Raw genomic sequence first — 21,096 nt, 5'->3', positions numbered from 1 at the left:
AATACTTTCTTAAAACTCAGTTCAATTCTAAAAAATCCATCAAAGACCAATTGGGTGAAAAACATACAACCTTTGACAAGTTCATACAGGAGAAATGAATAGCACTATACACTTGCCAAACATAGGGATGAACAGTCCAGAGAGCAACTGCATTTCAATGATGCCTCAAAGATTATCTGAACTTTTAGAAGTGGAAGGAGAAAATATTGGTCAAAAGCTCCTGGAAATTATACCTATTTAAAAATGTATAGGAGCTATAAACCATAACTGTAGTAAAGAAGAAGTTTAAAATGAGGCAATTTCCTTTTCCAGAACATATGAATTCCTACCTGAAGTAGGGAGTGAATGTAATATAATAATTTGTAAGTTCTTTTTGTTGACCTAAAGTAAAAGTTATAGGGAAGCAAAATGATTTGAAATGACTTGCCCTGGATTACCCTGTGAATTGGTGATTGAGACAAAGAACTCTCCCTCCTTAGCTGTAAGCCTCATTCATTATGTCCCCAGTCTTCAAACTGGTATTCTGGCATCCTAGGACACTCAAGAAACTTTCAAAGGGGACGTAAGAATAGATCATTTTAAGAAAATCAATTTCCAGATTCTCAACTTTCATTTGTACTTTTTCCTATAATCAACTGACCTACAAATTCAGGCAGGTTATCCTTTTTAATTTCCCATTTCATAGGAGTCCTTCTTCCACTTGAAAAACAAAGTTATTTCCTCAGAGTATAAAAACTTCCAGGGCGTGAAAAAACGAGGCAATTCCTAACATGGTACCCTATTTTTAAAAAAATCCTCCTTCATTGATAAACAAAGCCCCATGACCTATGACTGGTCACTCCCTGTGCTATGTAAATATTGTTGTTAAGGGTGATATATGACAGTGGACCTAGGTTATCTGGGCCTGTGATGGGATTTTCTGAGTTCATATATATTAAAAAATGGAGAAGTGGAGCTGATTTTGCCTCTTCCATCCCATGACTATTTTCAAGGTATGCATTGCTCTTGAAGAGAAAATAGAGATCATCCAATGCTAAAAACTGCCTTTCAAATAAATAAAGTAGTGCTTATTAGCTATTTTTAAAACCCACCCCTAAAATGTGTCATTAACTGGAAATAAAAGCACTTCCAAATGACCAAAGTAGTAGAGTCAGTCAGGCTATTTAAGTATAATTGCATAGAGAAAATGCCATTAATAAAATTTTATGTGATTTCTTTCAGAGTAGATGTACTTCATATAATAAAGTAGTTAAAAATCTATATTATCAGACTATACCATAAAATATAAAAGGTTAATGCTCATTTTATTTCACCTTAGAAATACTTAAGATTTTATATCTCCTTTTTTTTTACAAAAAGGAATATAAGTATATATTGGCTGCAGGGCCAGTTTTAGCAGTATATACTTTATCATCAAATACAAAAGAAACTCTAGCTGCCACCTTGCATCCCCACATGTGTATGCCAAACCTCAGCTGGTCTGCTCAACACCCCCTGAACGCCAACTCTAGTCCCCCGCGTGGCCCTTTTTCCATTCTGACAAGATTAAAGAAAGTATAATGAACCAGGAAAAACTTGCCAAACTGCAGCCTCAAGTGCACATTGATGGGAAAAGGAACTGCTCACAGAAAGAAGGTGGTGGTTCATAGAACAGCTACAGCAGATGATAAAAAAACTTCAGTTCTCCTAAAGTCAGACTGGTGCAGACAGTCTGACTAGCTTAAGAAGACTGGCTGAAGCTCTGCCTAAACAATCTGTGGATGGAAAAGCACCAACTTGCACTAGAGAGGAGGAGGAGAACGAAGTTCCAGATCTTATGGACAATTTTGATGAAACTTCCAAGAATAAGGCAAACTGAATTGGGTGGACTGAAGAAGAAGATAAAACTTGAAGAGGTTTCTGGGAGCTGCTGTTTTATATTATGACTGCTTTTTAAAATTGTTTTGCTTAAGGATTTGATAAAATCTAGATCTCCAATATTTTTAAGTCCAAGCCTCTTGGACACTACAGCTCTTTTCAGTTTTTGCTTATACACAATTCCTTCTTTGCAGCTAATTAAGCTGAAGAAGCCTGGGAACAAAGTTTGGAACAAGGTTAACCAAGAAAAAAAAAAAAAAAGAAAGGAAAGTTAGAACATGATGGCCAATAAAAATGAATATATTTCATTTTTTTACCCGATTCTTTTTTAAATTATTGAAACATAATTGATTATAGATATCTGTGGGGTACAGAATTGAATACAATACCTATGTATAATATATAGCGATGAATCAGGATAATTAGTGTTGGAGTTTGGATGTGTCCTCCCCTCCAAAACTCATGTGGAAATTTGATCCCCAATGTGGCAGTGTTGGAAACTGATTGAGTAATGGGGGCGGATCCCTCATGAATGGATTAATGCTCTCCCTGGGGGCGGAGGGCTAGTGAGTGAGTTTTCCCTCTATTAGTTCCTGCAAGAGCTTGTTGTTTATAGGACCCTGGCACCTCCTCTCTGTCTCTCTCTTGCTTCCTCTCACCAAGTGATCTACTTGTACCTGCCAGCTGCCTGCCGCTTTTCCGCCATGAGTAGAAGCTGCCTGAGGCCCGTGCCAGATGCAGCTGTCCCAGAATCATAAGTCAAATAAACCTCTCTTCTTTATAAATTACCCACTCTCTGGTAATTCTGTTATGGCAACACAAAACGGACTAATACAATTAGTATATTCATCAATACACAATGTAATCATTCTCTGTGACTCTTTACCAATTTCTCATTAACTCCTCTCCTCCTCCCCTTTTCCTACCTCTGGTAACCTCAGTTCTGTTCTCTCCTTTTGAAAGTTCAACCTTTCACTGTAATTGTTGTATCATCTTTTTTTTTCTAGCTCCCACTTATGAGTGAGGACATGAGATATTTCTCTTTCTGTGTCTGGCTTATTTCACTTAACATCCAAGTTCATTCATGTTACTGCAAATGGCAGAATTTCATTCTTTTTTATGGCACAGTAATAGTATCCCATTGTGTATGTATACCACACTGTCCTTACCTAGTCATTTGTTGATGGAAATTTAGGAAGGTTCCAACTCTTGGCTATGGGAGTAAAGGTATCCCTTCAACAAGATAGTTTCCATTCCTTTGGATATACACCCAGTAGTGGGATTGTTGGGTCATATGGCAGTTCTATCTGTAGTTGTCTGAGGATCTCCATACTGTTTTCCATAATTTACACTAATTTACAGGCCCACTAATAGTGTAGGAGGGTTCTCTGAACTAATTTACAGTCCCACCAATAGTTAAGGAGGGTTCTTCTTTTTCTGCATTCTTGCCAGCATTTGTTATTCTCTGTCTTTTGATAACAGCCAATCTAACTGGAGTGAGATGATATCTCAATATGATTGTGATTTGCATTTCCCTGATGCTTACTCATGTTGAGAATTCTTTCACGTGTCTGTTGTGGCCATTTGTATATCTTCCTTTGAGAAATGCCTATTCAGCTCCTTTGCCCACTTTTTAATCATGTTACTTATTTTTTTTACTGTTGTTTGAGTTCCTTGTATATTCTGGATATTAATCCCTTGTCAGATGCACAGTTTGCAAATATTTTCTCCCATGCTGTAGGTTGTCTTTTTACTCTGTTAATTGTCTCCTTTGCTGTGCAGAAGCTTTTTAGTTCGATATAATCCCATTTGTTTATTTTTTCTTTTGTGGCCTGTGCTTTTTAACTGATTCTTAATTACTCTCAAACCTATACATCAAAGTTCAATAAATAGGTATACATGTATTTATAGGAGGAATATCATACTTTGTCATACTCCCTGCTTCACAGATAACCTATAATTTTACACACTACACACATTCTACACTAAATAAGAAAAGCATCTTACTAATTTCTATGAAATTAAAGAACTAAATTAGAGCTATATAATTTTAATCTTGACTACAATTTGTAATTATACGATGCATTCATAATTTATTTTTCAGTGGTTTTTATAATATTCCTTAAAAATTAAGGTTATTTGAATTGAAAAATTCAATTTGTCAACTAAGTAATAGACATTTTTAATAGCCTAAATAAATTAAACCTGTGATTCCAAGAGTTTATCAAAAGCTGCTTTCACTCTCCTTTAAACGTCAGTGAAAGCTTCTCAACGTAGCAAATTTCACCTCACTGATAAAGACTTATTTTTCTCATATCTTCTTAAAGCTAGATACTTCTCTGTTCCTCGTGTGTTGCTATTCTGTGTCTTCCGTTTCACTTTGACCAATGAAGTTAATGCTGAGTCAGATCATGTTAGTCCTTGATTCAAAATCTTCCAATACCTTCTCCTCTCACTCAGAGTAAAAGCCAATGTTATCTCAATGCCCTACAAGGCTCACTCTACTTGATCTGCCCCCTACTCCTCCTAACCTCTTCTTTGAACTAACCTCTAACTATTCCTTCCCTTTCTCACTCTGCTACTCAGGTCTTGAAATGTGCTGTTCCTTTTGCCTCCAATTTTCTTCCTCGTTTCCTTCAAATATTTTTTTCTTTTTTTTTTGGTGGCTGGCCAGTATGGGGATCCGAAACTTCCTTCAAATCTTGACTCAAACGTAACCTTCTCAGTATGTCTCTCCCTACCACCCTCTTTGAAAGCAGAATTCACCCTACCCCAGCACTCCTTAAGCCTCTTTATCAATCTATTTTTCTCCTTAGCTCTTATTACAACATATTTTTTGTGTTTTGATCACTGTTGCATGCTGAGTGCCCAGAACATAATAGATGCTCAATAATTATTGGTTAAGTGACTAAACAGCAAGGACACATTTAGTATGCTCCTGACACTGAATGAGATAAATGCTGTTATTACTAGATTGGCAATAACTTTTCACTAAGACTAGAATGAATCTTCTTTCATATTTTTTCAGAAGACAAGAATTTTCATAATACTGAACTGTAAGATAAAATAATAATCCGTGACCAGAGGCAGTTTCACCCCCTAAAGGACATTTGCCAGTGTCTAGAGACTTTTTTGGTTGTTACAATTGGGGTTGTGGGGGAGTGGATAGAGGCCAGGGATGTTGCTAAACATCCCATAATAATATAAACAGGATTGCTCCCCCAACAAAGAATTATCAAACTCAAATGTCAATGACATCAGGTGTGGGAAACCTTGAGATAGAGTAAAACAATACTGTTTCTCAGGAAAAAAAAATACTACAGATAAAGATTTTCTTATATCCTTTGCCATATAACTTATTTTAAAATTGCAGAGTTTCTAAAGAAAATACTATGCTCGTAGTTTTAGCCTGTATATTTTATAGACTGAGAAACTGAGTATCATCACAAAGCTAGTCACATTTAGACTAGAATTCAGGTTTCAGAATTCTTAGTCCAGTGTACTTTCTTTCTTTAAATTATCACTGATGATTCTATTATAATCAGAACCTAACCTAATTAGGTTTCTACCTAATTACAACAAAATTGGACCAAAATATTTCTCTAGCTGAACCTGACCTAAATTAGAAAATGATTCAGTTAGTGGAACTGTTTACAATGGCTCAAAAGTAGATTATTAATACTTTTTAAAAAACAAATTTTAAGTGATAAAAAATGTAGGCATATTATAGAACTTTTAGAAAAAGTAAAAAAATAAGAAAATAAAAATCATCCATAATGCAAAACTCATAATTCTTAGCAAAATTTTTGTATATATCTTTCTACACAACTAAAACATTTTACACAGAATTTTGAAAATCTCTGGATAATACTGCAATATGAAAACATTCACTTACTTGTCCTCTGCCAGGATTTTCCTTTGGAACAAGCAGAGATACCACTGGTCCATATTTTTGACACTCCTCTTTTACATCTTCTACAACATCTGATTATTAAAACACATAACAAAAACTGCTGTGATGTAATGAACAAGAATTCATCATTTTAAAATTTTAAATCATCAAAGAATTCAGGAATACATATTTAACTAATGAGATCATTTTCTATATCTTCTAAAATTAAGCTTAAGTTAGAAATAACATGAATTCAATGCATTTAATAATTTTCTTTTTATATTTTAAATGTAATGTTTTGAATAGTTGATACATTCAACTGATTCAAAATTTAAAAAAATAAAGTCTTCCTCCCACCTTCCCAACTGCCATTCTGTTCCCTTTCTTGCAGGCAAAAAACATTATCAACTTCTTATGCATCCTGCCACAAATATCATAAGCTGATACTGTAAAGCAAATGATTATAGATAATTAAGTAAAAAATTCCAATCTTGCTTTTTTTTTTTTTTTAAATTTAGGCTCTTCAATATGGCAGAAAGCTTTTTGTTTATTAAACAATATATCTTGAAGATTTTTCCATATCATTACACGAAATTTTCTCATTTGGAAGGGGGGAGGAGGTTGGCTGGTATAATGGGGATCCAAACCCTCAACCTTGATGTCAAAACACTGTGCCCTAACCAACTGAGCTAACTGACCAGGCACTCATTTGTTTCTATAGTTGTACAGTATTTCACTCTATGAATGTTCAATAAATTATCTAATATGCCATCTGCTGATGAATAAGTAAGCTATTTCCAAACTTTCTGCCACGATAAACAATACTGTAACAGATAAACTTGTACATATCTCATTTTACTTGTGTATTTCTAAGTCGACATTCCAGAGGTGAAACTGCTGTGTCAAAATTGACATGAATTTAAAGGAAAGAAATATTCTAGAATAATCCAAAATAAAACATTAATATTTTGTTCAAATATTCATTAACATAATTAATGACAGATGAACTGAAATAAGTGGAACATCATGACAGACCTAAAACACATTCTGTGAGGTCAATCAATGGACAGTCCCTACTGTTCTTCTTATACCAGTTATTCCACTTCAAGAGGTCACCCAGCAACAATGACATCAATTTCAACCTAAAATAAATTTGAATTGAGTCTAACCTGTTTTTCGGACAAATGAAAAAATAAACAAAACTGAAGTCAGGAGGGACTTAATAGCTCTCCCATAAACATGTGGTATACAGACAAAAAGTATGCTTTTTGTGAACTGATTATAAGACAGCCCCGTAGGCCGGCCCGTGGCTCACTCGGTAGAGTGCGGTGCTGATAACACCAAGGCCACGGGTTCGGCTCCTATATAGGGATGGCCGGTTTGCTCACTGGCTGAGCGTGGTGCTGACAACACCAAGCCAAGGGTTGAGATCCCCTTACTGGTCATCTTTGGGAAAAAAAAAAAAAAGACAGCCCCGTGATGAAAATACCTATCATAAGTAAATTAATTCTTAAGATTACATGCATACATACTATCAAAGCTTCTCACATCGATTTTTAGATCCGGATAGACACGGGTTCACTTTCAGGCTCTGTCCATTAAGCTATTAGATCTTTGGGTAAGAGCCTTAAATTCCTGAGACTTTGTATGTTAAATATAAAATTTATCTATATACGGATGACTAGAGATATGAGAATTAGAGATTGTAACATTAAGTGCCAGCAGTGCCTGGTACACAGTTGTGGCAACAACTGGTAATCTGGGAAAAGTTACCATTTGAAGCAATAATAAAGAAGATCACAAGATGTAAAAAAATAAAATAAAATAAAATTGACATGAATTTGTAATTTTGTCAGAATGACTAACTTGCCTTTCATAAAAGTTTACCAATGTAAACTCTTTGTAGCGATGTATGAGAATGTCTATTATTTCTGTATCTTTACCCATAAGAGGGTTATCAAATGTTTTCATCACTGTCAATGGGGCAACAAAGATATTGCAAACAATGTTTGGTTTTAATCAGTTTTTCAATAATAAGTGAGACTGAAAATGTATGTGTAAAATGCATTTGCACTTCCTTTCCTGTAAACTGTCTATGATAAGCGCTGTAAATATTTTTTCTTAAACTTTTATTTGTCTTTTAGTCTTTCTTAGGGTGGTTTTTGCCAGAGTACAATTTGTTGAATTATTATTTTATTGCTTCTGAGTTCTGTGCCATACTTGAAAAAGGCCTTTCCTACTCCAAGAATAAAAAAAAATTCTCCCATGATTTTTTAAATTAAAAAAAGTCTTTGCTTTCTTCCTTCTTTGCCTCATCCTTTTCTTTTCCTTCCTTCCCTATTTCATTCATTCCCTTACTTCTGTTTTTTTTTGTTTGTTTTAACATTTTAATCTTTACTTCATTTGGAATTTATTTTGGTCTACAATGTAAGGTTGAATATAACTTCCTCCCCTGTCCCAACAATATTACAAGACAGCTATTTCAACACATATAACAATTTCTAGCTAAACAAACTTACCTGTAACTAATACATGTTATTTGACGATGACCCTACTAATTGGAAGGACCTAACAAAGATATTTAATGGTACTATATTACCTGTTGTACTTTAGTTCATGTAAGATTCTTAAACACTAAGATTTAATAGCAATAGAGAAACATACTCAGTATGTTAAGAAGCAGAAAACTGTTACAAAGCAAGATACAAAGAAAACAGTAGATACTGCACAGTCTTCCTCAGGTTTATTGTAAAAGCCCAGGCTTAAGTTTTATAGAGACAAAAATTTTTAGGGGTAGACAGAATGTGGTGATGAAGACAATAGGTAGATAGCCTTAAAGGACATAAATAGTATTTTGAATTGGTCCCAAGAGATTATTTAGCACTACTGTATTTAGTGACCTTATTAAAACAATGCTGAGGGCAAGACTATTTTTTCAAATAGGCATCCTGAAAAGTCAAGAGGCTGGAGAATCTTATAATTATTACAGACTCAAAGAAACTGTTTGTTTCTTTTGGCAGATAACTATTATTAAAGCTCCAGGACATAAAATCATGTACCCTTACAAGAGGTAATGTGGTCAAATTAGCTTTATCTGTAATGTTTTAATTTTCCACAAGAATAATAGTTAATACTAAGCAATTAATATTTAATACTTTTTATTTTTAAATAGAAAAATAAAAGAGCTTTAGAAATACAGAGACCTAAATATCTGACTCTTTTCATTTTTACTAACTTTGTGACTAAGGCTGAGTTTACTCATAAAATGGAAAAATAATAACTAGCTCTCAGGTAATATATATAAAGAACTAGGCACAGAGCAAGTGTTTAAAAAATTATACCTACTAACATTACTAATGTCAAAGAACGATACAAACTGACTTAGGGATATCTAGATCCAAAAAGTATAATATAAAAGAAAAAAAGATGAATCAGAGAACATGAAATAAAGTAAAGGGAAAAGGAAACAGTATAAAAGAAAATTTTCTGTTTTAGATTTTTTTTTTAAATATTAGCAGGATATAACCTGAATAGTCAGGGAATAATCCCACAACAGCACATAGTAAGTTCACAGTAAATACACCTTGAATGAATGAGTTATTAAAAGCAAGAGAGCTAAAAAGGAGAAATAAAAGAAATAGAGAAGGGCTAGAATAGACAGAACAGAGAAAGAAGTTGCTGGGAAAATAAATCTTTACTAATTTGGTAAAAATGAGATGTAAAAGGGTCAAAAGGACCTAATGAATCAAAAATTAAAGAGTATGTTAGAGATCATATAGTTTAATAACCTCATCCTATGAATTAGAAAAAAAAATGAGAATCTTATGATCAGAAATGTCTATTCTAGACATAGTTACAACACATTAAAATATAAGTTAGGAAGCACTAACCTTCATATTCCTCTTCATTCTCAAGATAATCATCATCTAGCACATTCAGCAGTCTTAGCACTGGAGTAGGAAGCATCACCAGATCTTCAATATGAGGGGCTATTAAAGTTCATCATAATATAGTTAAATGTAAATCCTCCCAAATAAGTTGATGAACACCAGATAAAGGAACTTGGAAACATAAATTAGTTCCATTGTCTTATCTGATTGCCAAATGACCAAGAAAAAAATAAAGATATATACAGCTTACCAAAAGGAATGCTAAAGAATGGGCTGCACAACGCCATTTCAGCAGGAATTCTTCTGCTTGGATCATCATGAAGCATGCTAAAACATGAAAATAGGTATCATTACCATTATAATTGATGCTTGAACAACACGACCATTAGGGGCACTGAACCCCTGCTCAAAATATGTGTATAACTTTTGATTTACCAAAACAACTTAACTACTTATATTAATAAGGCTTAATTACTAATAGCCTATTGTTAACCAGAAACCTTACCCATAACATACAACAATTAACACATATTTTTTATATTATATACATACTGTATACTTACAATAAAGTTATAGAAAAGAAAATGTTATTAAGAAAATCAAAAGGAAGAGAAAACGACAAAAAGATTACTTTATATTGCAATACATAATTTACTGGAGAGACAAACTATTCACACTGAGATGACTTATGTCACATAGTGTTTTAAACAGATACTTGCAACACTTAAGCTCACCATGGCCACAAAATTATTGCAGTAGTACACTATATACTACAGTTAATTTTATGCAGTTATGGTTTACGACTGTATCTTTACATTTGTTTACATTTCTCTCCTCTCAAATGGCTCCATGTATGGTCTGTGTTTGTGTGCATAAATTTTGATTAACTTTTTGTAATAGATTTGTGTATATTTTATGGTAGTGAGTTATAAAATAGACTAGTATCTACATATATTTATGCCATTCATGACATACTTAACTTTTTCTTAATTTTTTCAGTATTTCTAGGCTACTCAGTTCATCTGCAAGTTTTTTCAAATTGTTGCAAATCTCCAAAAGATTTTCCAATATATTTATTAAAAAAAATCCATGTATAAGTTGACCTGCAGTTTAAACCTGTGTTGTTCAAGAGTCAACTGTACTGTCAAATCTTTTGAAAATCCACCCTTCAAAGAAAATAAAATGTCTAAATGTTTACCACAGCATTAATTATGTTAGCAGGATTTACTGAATCACTCATCTATAAAGAATATAAATGCTATTTATGAGTAAATGATTGCAAAAATCATGATACATACCTATGATATAATATTATACTGTGATATAAAATAATGTTTTTGATTAATGAAACATGGGAAAGTGATCCACACTCTAACACTGAGTAAAAAAAAAAGCTAAACACAGATTTAGGGTAACATAATTTAAAAAAAGAAAAAGAAAATAGTGAAAGGATGATTGTTAAATCTCATCAAATTCTCCTAATAATAAAGCAACTTGACAGCAAAACCAAAAACTCATGGACAACATCTACAAAACTACAGAGACAAACTATCGATAGCAATAACACTATATAGGTACCATATCAGCGTTTATATGTAAAGAAGCAGAGGAAAGCAACAGATGATCTGATGAACCAGAGAAAAGAATAACCCAAAACAGCCAACAGGTACACATTGGAAAACACAGAAAGCCAATTTGAGAAAGGCAGCTCAAACTACAAGGGGTTATCCATTCTAATATCAGGTGAATGTAAGAGATCATCTGCAAAATCTAAAGGGATTGGAATAATCTAGACACTAGCACCTCTTAAAACTAACTAGCTGACGCTCCCTTCCAGGGCGAAGTCCCAGAACAAGAAATAGTGGGAACAGAATCAATATTAAGCAGAATGGGGGAGGTAGAGCAAGGGAAAGGGAAAGAGAAAGGGAGAAGGAGAAGGAGAAGGAAGGCACAAAAAAAAAAAAAAAAAAAAAAAAAAGCAGGGGAGGGGAAGAGCCAGGAGATCTCCAAAAAAAAAAGTCACTTTTTTTTTTAAACATTATACAAAAACAATAGAAGAGGAAACTCTGTATAAATAGAAAAGCTATCCCAACTACACCTTCTTCTATGTGTTTAGAAAAATGAAATTCACATAAAAATGAGGAACATAAAAAGGATTATAATGAACTTATACAAAAAGAGAATTGCAAAATAACACCTCTCAGATAATGAACACATGCCAGAAAGACATGACCACAACACAGATGAACACTATAATCTATCATTTCAAAATAAACTAAAGACATTTTTTAAAATGATACAAGAAAGGGCAACATGTATCAAAATTAGAAAATCTCAAATACAACTTGGGAAAGAATTAGAAATAAAAAAATCATTTCATAAAATAAGACTAAGTTAGAAGAAATATAAGGATAAATAAACACAACAGATAATGTCTTACAGAGAAGTTGAAGGAAGTAGGAAAAACTCTAAAAATCAAAAAGAATTAATAAAAGAGATAAAACGGACTCAAGAGAAAGTGATAATATTGAATACAAGCAAAGAAAATCCACCATACATAGAACACAAGTGTCTAAAAGAGATAACCAAACGAAAACAGAACAAATACTAAAACTGTAATTTAAGAGAACTTTTCTAAAACAAACAAAAGATCTGAAACTATATATTGAAGGGCATACCATGTTCCTGAGAATACTGACCCAGAACAAAATCAAGAAATATTACTAGACTTTGAAGAAAAATATGAAATCTTTTGGGAATCTAGCCAAAAAGACCAAGGGACTTTCAATGGAAAGACAGAGAATCATCAGACTTTTCAAAAGGAACACTATAATGTCAGAAGAAAATGCAGTAACATATTTAAGACACTCAAGGAAAGAAAAATGTATGCCAAAGATTTTTATACTCAGCTAAACACTTTCAAGTATAATAAGCACAGTTTGACTATTATTAAAATGCAAGAATTCAGAGAATATTAACCTTATGATCTTCTAGAGAACAAGATTCAGCAAACTAAAATGATAAAAGAGACATCAACACACACAAGGACCAGTGGTGAATATTAAATATATACTTATATGTAGAACTAAGATTAAATGGTAGTATTAAAACAGACAATGTGTATAGTACATAACGGCCACGTAATCTAACAATGCAGATATAACTATTATTAAAATGAAGAATGGAAAGAGCATATGCAAAAATAATTTAAGTAATCTAATTAGAGTACTATTATTCTAAGACTATTTTATTGTAATGTGGAATAAAAAATGAGTAATTATGAAATATTCTAATTCTGGCATTCCCTGTGTCCTCAAAAACCAGAATTCTTGATGTGGAAGAAAGGAGATACAGATGTACAACAGAAGAAGAAAAGTAAAAACTCTGTCATCCTGAATTTGAATTGGAAATATCCGTATGAACTCTGCCCACTTAAAGGCCTGGAAACAAGGACTGACCTAGCAATGTGTATTCCTAATATCCAGATTGTGGTTTTAAAACATTTCCTACTAAAAAAAAAACCAAGCTTCTTGGAAAAATGGTTAATCACAGGTCTGGGGCAGGAAATGCATAAGATGAACTGAGAACATCTTGCCATACCACATAGCAAGTAAGGTATCAAAGATAATAAAGTCTGCCAAAACCAACATGCAAAGTCTCCCATTCGTCAAAGATGAAACAATTTCAACTTTGAATAGGATTCAAAACTGCAATGGATTGCAATACATCAAATACACTTAAATTTTTTATACTACTACTTTGAATCTTTAAAAAAGGGCATGATCACCTTTGGAGGATGACAGGAACCAACTTATCTTGAAAACTAGTAAATGAAGAGATACTAAAACTATTTAAAACTAATTTGAAAACACACAGACACAAATAAGTCTGTGCAAAATTGCTGAGATCTGAACAAATTCTGTGGATTGTACAAATATCAATTTATTGGTTTTGATATTGTACTAGTTATGTAAGATGTTACCATCAGGAGTAACTGGTGAAAGATATGAACCTCTCTGTAGCATTTCTGCAACTTCCCGTGAGTCTGTAATTATTTAAAAATAAAAAGTAAGAAAAAAACTAATTTGAATGTTTATAGGGCCAATATTCCAAAGAAACCATCATATTCTCTTTTTTTTTGACCGGCAAGGGGATCGCAACCCTCGGCACAGTGTGCTCTGCACCACGCTCAGCCAGTGAGCGCACCGGCCATCCCTATGTAGGATCCGAACCTGCGGCCTCGGCACTACCAGCGCCACACTCTCCCAAGTGAGCCATGGGGCCAGACCAAAACCATAATATTCTGACTCAACTAAGGGATCCACCCTTTTCTGACACACTAATTATTTTAGTCATTTCTGGACCATAATGCTATAAACCTGAAAAGCCTACCATTTGCTAATACACATTATTTCATATTTTTAAAATATCTATTGTATATAGATCTCTCCAGATATCAGAAACACTATATTTGTCCCCAGAGAATTTTCAATGGGAATTATCTAAAGTATAATTTAAAAAACTACCTTATCCAAAATGGTTTTTGGGTTCTTTTTTTGGTAGTCCAAAAGCAAACTGTCTTTAGTTAATAAAGACTCTTTAAAAACCTGTTTTCCATGGCGTTTATAGAACTGCCAGAGCTATGAGAAGCCAAAGGGATACAGTGGCCCAACATCTATCTTCCAGTGAATAAACAGCTGCCAAGAAGAGCTTAACATCTGGTACTCACCATGAACAAAAGAACAATTCTTTGAAAATAAATTTAGTAAAACTGCTTGATTACTTATTACTTATAGGAAGCTAGCCTGTACAAACGATCTCAACTAAAATTCTTTTTTCTTTTCTTTTCTTTTTTTTTTTTGTCTTTTTTTGTGACCGGTAAGGGGATCGCAACCCTTGGCTTGGTGTCACCTGCACCGCGCTCAGCCAGTGAGCACACCAGCCATCCCTATATAGGATCCAAACCCGCAGCGGGAGCGCCGCTGCGCTCCCAGCACCGCACTCTCCCGAGTGCGCCATGGGGCGGCCGTAAAATTCTTTTTTCTAAGGAAGCAAAACCTCTACACAATCAAGCAAATCAGATATAATATAAATCCTTTCAGAGAAAGAAGAAAAAAGCTTAATATAGTAAATATAGACAAAGCAAGTTTATAGTACATGTCATGTACCTTTTGATAAGGTCTCTTAGGTGATAGGCTGGAATTGCGGCATTCACCACTGCTTTACTGGCAAATATGTGATCAATAATAGCAGAACTGTTTGCCTAAAAAAATGGAGAAAAGTATTCCTTTGGTTATTAAATTCAGTCTGTATTTATTAAGTACTAGAAATACAGTGCTGTTTGGTGAGTAACGTGCAACAAAAAATACTCTCTCCTGAGAGCTTACAACCTTAATGGAGAATATATACATAATTATAAGCTTCTAGAGAGGAGGAACATTTTTTCTTCATTCTCAGCACCTAGTATAGTACCTAGCACTCTATGAACAGCTACTAGATGAAAAAATAAGGAAAGAAATACCAAAGCAACCACATAAAAATGTAGTTTAATGCAAAGTGAGAAAATGAATATGGTTAGGTGAGTCACAGTGTCTTAGTGATGAGTTTTCAAATGGTTTTCAGACAAAAATAAAATAAATTATCAAAGAAAAAATAAGGCACTATTAAAATACTGCATTTGTCACATTATTCATACTCTATCTTTATGGAATATTACATTTTCTCCCTAAGCACTATGTTAACTCAGAATTTGGAACTGTGTAGATGAGTAAAAAGACTTGATACCATCATTATCACCAAAATTTATTGAATACTTACCATGGGCCAAACACTATGCTAAAAACTAAGTGTAAGTTCTTTTTCAACCTAAATACTCTTATGAGATATATACTATTATTATCCTCATCTTACAGAAAGTAAACCGTGTTTTAGTGAACCTAAATAAATAACTTAGTAAGAGGTGGAGGCAAAATATGAACCCTAATAGTTTGACCTCAGAGTCTGCACTCATACCTAATTGGCAATAGAAAGTTTGCCTCCACAAAAAGTGATAAACAAGAATAATGTTTTATGTAGAGAAGCCTGTATTAGGGATTCCATTAATATATATTATGCTTCCAAATTTCACACAAATTTGAATGTGATCTAGTTCTAATGAGCTCTAGGCCAAGCAGATACAGTCCAAAGGGCTCAAAGATAGTCAAAGCTAATTCAAGTAATTGATCTATATTTGTATTAGCCCTAGAAAAAGGAATACTTATCATCTTGACTGTTTGGGAATACCAATGATAATGAATGATCTGGTTTTACTCCCAGGGCAGAGATTTTTTTTTTTTTTTTTTTTTTTTGCTAAAAATAAGCATTAGGTATAACCACTAGGCTATAGAAAGTATTCCATTCCAGAAATTGCTACACTAGGAAATCAGTGACTAGGGTTTAAAAGAAATAAAACTTTATATGTTATAATAGCTATACACTAAGATGCTCTAAAAAAAAAATACTTGTTGCTTAATATCAAAATACTTAATCAAACACCTATTTAATATCAAAAACAATAATTCCAAAGCACTGTATTATTTATCAAACCTCAAGCCTTTTAAAGGATACTAATATCATCACAATATTAAAGTCCCCCAATATGTTTGAAAACATACTGTAGTTAATTTCTAACTTATAAACATACAAAAAGTTCATTCAAATATCAGAGGTTTGAGTCTTAGAACCCATGTTCCCACAGAAACAATCATATAAGGAGTGGTCACTATACCACATTCACATATGGAATATAAATATTAAACAGTGTGAAAATGTGGAAAGAACACTAAACTTTGAATAGTAGGAACCCAAGTTGAAAACAACCAGCTGTATGATCTGGAGCAAGCTGCTTTACATATCTGTGCCTCCAGTTTTTCATATGTAAAACAAAAATAACCAAAGCCCACTCTAACCTCATAGAATTGTTCAAGGAATTCAGTGAGATTGTGCATTAAAATACGTTAACTGTAAAGCATTATGTAAAGATTACCATTTAACTTATAACCTATACTTGTATTCATAGTACTTTAGAACCTAATAAAATGAAATTACTAAACAAAAGAAATCACTTTTGCTTCTCTGGAGAATCGTATTCATTCCAACATTTTATCAAGCACCTACCACATGCCAGGCCCCAGGCTAAGAACAGTGAGAATACAATGCTCACAAGCATATCTCTACTCAAGGGAATGAGTAGTGGTGAAGTTACAGGTTGAGCATCCCTAATCCAAAAATCACAAATACAAAATGCTCCAAAATTCAAAACCTTTTGAGCTCTGACATGATGCCACAAGTGAAATATTCCACACGTGGAAAATTCCATACCTGACCTCATGTGATGGGTCACAGTTAAAGCACAGGCACACAACACAGTATATTCAGCATCCCCCAGGGGAAAAAAATCCTTTCAGCACCTTCAGCTGTGATATATCTTTCTCATGCATGCCCAGACTCTCTTAAGCAAGAATGCCTGAAAAGGGTAACAAAATGACACGAGTGCAGACCAGATGCGCTAACAGCAATTTCCCCATGATACTCTGCATTAGGCCAAGACCAAGGCGCATTACTCACTGTGGGATTTTTTGATTATTCTCTGCTGTGTGATGAAAATGTTGTTGAAAATGTCAAAAAGACCTGGAGATACCCATATGTATGGCAGTGATAAGGAAAAAAAGAAGCACTTATGGTTACTGTACAGTGTATAGTAACCTTTTAATCAAAACACACCAAAACACAAGTGGAGACTGAAAGCCTGCCATTGTTGTTGCCGTTGTTTAACAGGTGAAACAAGTGTTCTGGTGATGTTACTATGACGCTTAATTACCCTAAACACATTTTTTCACTGTATTAATTGCATGTCATATTTTTTACTGTTAAGTACTTATGTGTGAATAAGCATAAGAAAATTACTGCTAATCAGTAGCATATAAATTCAGAGTGGAGAATTATGGTGATGCCAATCAGATTGTCCATGTGGGTGGCTGAGATAGTGGCACCTGGGTTTTCTGATGGCTAACATACACTTTGTTTAATTCACAAAATTATTACAAATATTGTATATATTAGCTTCAGGCTATGTGTATAAGGTGTATATGAAACAAATGAATTTAATGTTTAGAGTTGGGTCCCATTCCCAAGATATCTCATTATGTGTATACAAATATTCCAAAATCTGAAAAAATCTGAAAACTGAAACACTTTTGGTACGAAGTATTTTGGATAAGGGATACTCAACCTATACCATAAATACAGAAAGAAGAGAATGGGGAGAGGAAGCAGAGTCCCCAACGAGAATCATCATAAATTAAATACTCTTAAATTGGGATTAAAGACTCCAAAGCAAAGCACTGGTGCAGTTTACCTTCCATTCCTGAGATCTGACTGTATGTTTCAGTTTCATTCCTGAGAACATTTCCAGTAAAATGATTCCTAGGCTCCACAGATCAACAGCTGAGGTACATTCTGTATCACTCTGCAGGCCAGCCTGGGCCAAGCAATTTTGCAGTTCTGCTTCTGGAGCCCGATACCCATCTGTCTGAATATACTTTACATCCTAAAGAAGATAAGTAAACATATAACCAATAAAAATCTGCTCACTTTCCATCCATCTCTATAGTTTTTACTTCCTAAAAGTGCAGTAAACCTCTGCCAAACTGAATGTCGAAAATTTTTAGCCCTTTGCTACCATAATTATTTGGTTCATTAACTGGGCAGTTTTCACAGGCAAGCTGTACACTTTCCATTCAGCTGCTCAGAAAGAAGTCTCTTACCTTTTAGGCACAGCTGATAAATAAAGACACTCTGCAAAGAGCTGATAAGCTATGGAGAATGGAGGATTTGCCAGAACTGTCATATACATTCTGCCATGAGATAGAGCCCCAACACTGAAGATACCAGAAACAGTAACTCAGCAATTAACCAAATGCTCATAGAATAAAAAAAGCATTCTATGTAGGTTAAGTACTTTTAATAAATCCAGAGCTCTCCTGTGTTTCACTAGCTCCTCCTATCTGACCCAAACATATGGCCTTTTTATTTGCTTCATCCCCAGGCATTTCAGTATTTTAGATAAAAATGCCTCTTAAGTCCCTACTAAACTACCATTGTTTTTAAAAATATTTGCTTAGACCACGATATTTTAAACTGAGGAAAAAGAAAAAATATTTCTTACCTGATTGCCTTCTTTGAAGCTAAGTCCAAAGTCAATGAGTTTAAAACACTCATTCTCTGCACTCCACAATATATTACGTGGTTTGAGGTCTGCATGGACATAACCCTCATGATGAAGAAAAGCAAGGGCCTCCAGAACATCTCTGGCACAATGCTGTATCATCCACATGGAACAACCCTGGTGACTGGAATATAAAAGCAACTCCGAAACACTGACATCCAGAAGTTCAAGCAACAGACAGCGCGATGGCACATTTGGAGAGAAGTGGATTGTAAAGACTCCATATAAAGTCACTAGAAAAGGAAACAAATTATAATACTTTAAAAATCAGACTCTGAGTAAGTTACTACTAAAGCAGATTAATTCTGCAATACAAATTTGGGATAGTCTAGAAAGGATAACTTTGATAAACAAGCAAGCTTCCACTGTAATTTATTTTTCTCATTAAAGATATTTGGGCAACTAGATTATTTTAATAAAATAAGATGAGATAAACTTCAAGAGCTGATTACCATTCAAAGATATTAAATATGGCACAATGATTCAAATTGTTTTTTACCCAGCACTCGGTGGTGGGTGAATATGCACTTAGGATATCAAGCAAAAATTACTAAAAGTAAAAATCCAAATATTAATTACCTCTCTTAAAAGGAATGTCACAATGTGTAAAAACCAAACTGAAGATTGCTTCTTGATCCAAAATTGCACTCTATAATCTAAATATTAAAAGAGATTAAGACTTTCCAGACAACATTTTAAGCTAATCTTACATAGATTCAACAAGTCCTTAGGACTGCAAAAATTTTTCCTCTATAATACCAGGGTAATAATGATACACGATTTAGCAAGCTAAGAAAATGCAGCACAAGTGTTAAGAAATTCTTCTCCAAAATGGTATTATAAAAAAAGTTATTCTTTAAATCAAATATAGATTATACTTACCAGGAAATAAGACATTTCTTTACTAACCACAGCTATAACTAATTATAAGCTCTCTGTTGGTAACTACAATAAAGATTGTTTTCATAGATCAGTCATCAGTGATCATTATATATCTTACATTCTGAATACCTGAGTCATGAAACAGTCTTACAAGAGCAAAAATATAAAGTATTCCTAAATTTTACACTTTCATAAGGATTCCTATGTAATACTGACTCATTTCTTTCAAATTCATACTAAATATACATCAGGTGATATCTATGAGTTATTAGCATTGATGTCACAAGCCCTAGAAATATCTCCCGTTTTTCACTGTTATGCTAAGATCTAAAAATTTCCACACAAGAATGACGATCTACCAAAGATATGCCTCCTTTCACTAGAGAAGATTTTTTTCTATGCTAATAAGTGCAGCATTCTCCGAGGAGACCCGAAGCAAAACAGAACTTACTGAGCATCTACCATGTGACACTGGGCAAAGCAGACCACCACCACCACCATACTGCAGACACCAATAAAGTGAAAGGAGGATGGGAAAGGGTCCTGGATCGGGAGATAAGAAGGCGAGACCCGCTTCTCCCGCCTAAAGGACGGAAGACCGAACGCCAGGCTGAGACAGGAAAAGTACGCTTGGTCGGGACCTGGGCAAGAAGAAAAGGGAGACAGCGGCAATTACCGATGTTTCTGTGACCCTGCAACTGCTCCAGCGCCGCCCTCTCTTTGCGGAAACCGTACTCGGCGGCCGAGGCCGCAGCCCCGGTGGTTCCTGGCGGCAAGAACTGCTTGAGGGCGCCGGGGGGTGAGCTGGGGTTGCCGCAGCAGCGCACCCGATACACCGAGGCCGAGGAGCCGCTACCCAGGCGACTCTGTACCTGCCACAGCCGCCCGAAGGCCTCCAGAAACCGCGGGGGCTCCGCGCCCCACGCACAGCCGGATCCCGCCATCGGTGTGTGCTGAGGGCACTGACACGGGAGCTGACGTGACGCCCGTGGCAGGCCGGCACGTCCCGTGGTCACATCCCCGCCCGCCGGACCAGCGGCTCCGCAGGGAGGGGCCTGCAGCCGCCTCACCGACTCCCGGGACCTCAAGCCGCCATGACACCGGAACCCGTAGTGCACCCGAGCCCCAGAAGCCGGAAATAGAGGAAGAGCCAATCCTACAGGCTGAAGGAGGCGGGTCCCGAAGGGGCGGGGCCTAAAGTTGATTAGCTGAATTAGGTTTGGAGAAGAGGGCTGAGAGAAAGAGAAGTTAAACTTAGTTATTGAGTACCTGCTATTCCAGGCCCAATGCAAATAGCTTTCTCGTACCTC

At 34.9% G+C, this 21,096-nt stretch overlaps 1 protein-coding gene across 1 annotated transcript in view; it reads right to left on the bottom strand.

Annotated features, from left to right (window-relative positions):
• Positions 1-20,730, bottom strand: part of UHMK1 (U2AF homology motif (UHM) kinase 1) — a 28,004-nt gene extending 7,274 nt beyond the window's left edge. The window contains exons 1-7 of the mRNA XM_008591807.1: positions 20,463-20,730; positions 18,845-19,137; positions 18,035-18,226; positions 14,808-14,902; positions 9,890-9,966; positions 9,640-9,738; positions 5,753-5,841 (exon numbers count right to left, since the gene is read on the bottom strand). Coding sequence (XP_008590029.1) covers positions 5,753-5,841; positions 9,640-9,738; positions 9,890-9,966; positions 14,808-14,902; positions 18,035-18,226; positions 18,845-19,137; positions 20,463-20,730 — 1,113 coding nt within the window. The remainder of the gene's footprint in view (positions 1-5,752; positions 5,842-9,639; positions 9,739-9,889; positions 9,967-14,807; positions 14,903-18,034; positions 18,227-18,844; positions 19,138-20,462) is intronic.
• Positions 20,731-21,096: the final 366 nt, after the last annotated feature.

The sequence above is a fragment of the Galeopterus variegatus genome, unplaced genomic scaffold, assembly GCF_000696425.1.
Source record: "Galeopterus variegatus unplaced genomic scaffold, G_variegatus-3.0.2 Scaffold7302, whole genome shotgun sequence".
In the NCBI taxonomy this organism is placed as follows: domain Eukaryota; kingdom Metazoa; phylum Chordata; class Mammalia; order Dermoptera; family Cynocephalidae; genus Galeopterus; species Galeopterus variegatus.
This window is presented reverse-complemented; position numbering and strand designations above follow the sequence as displayed.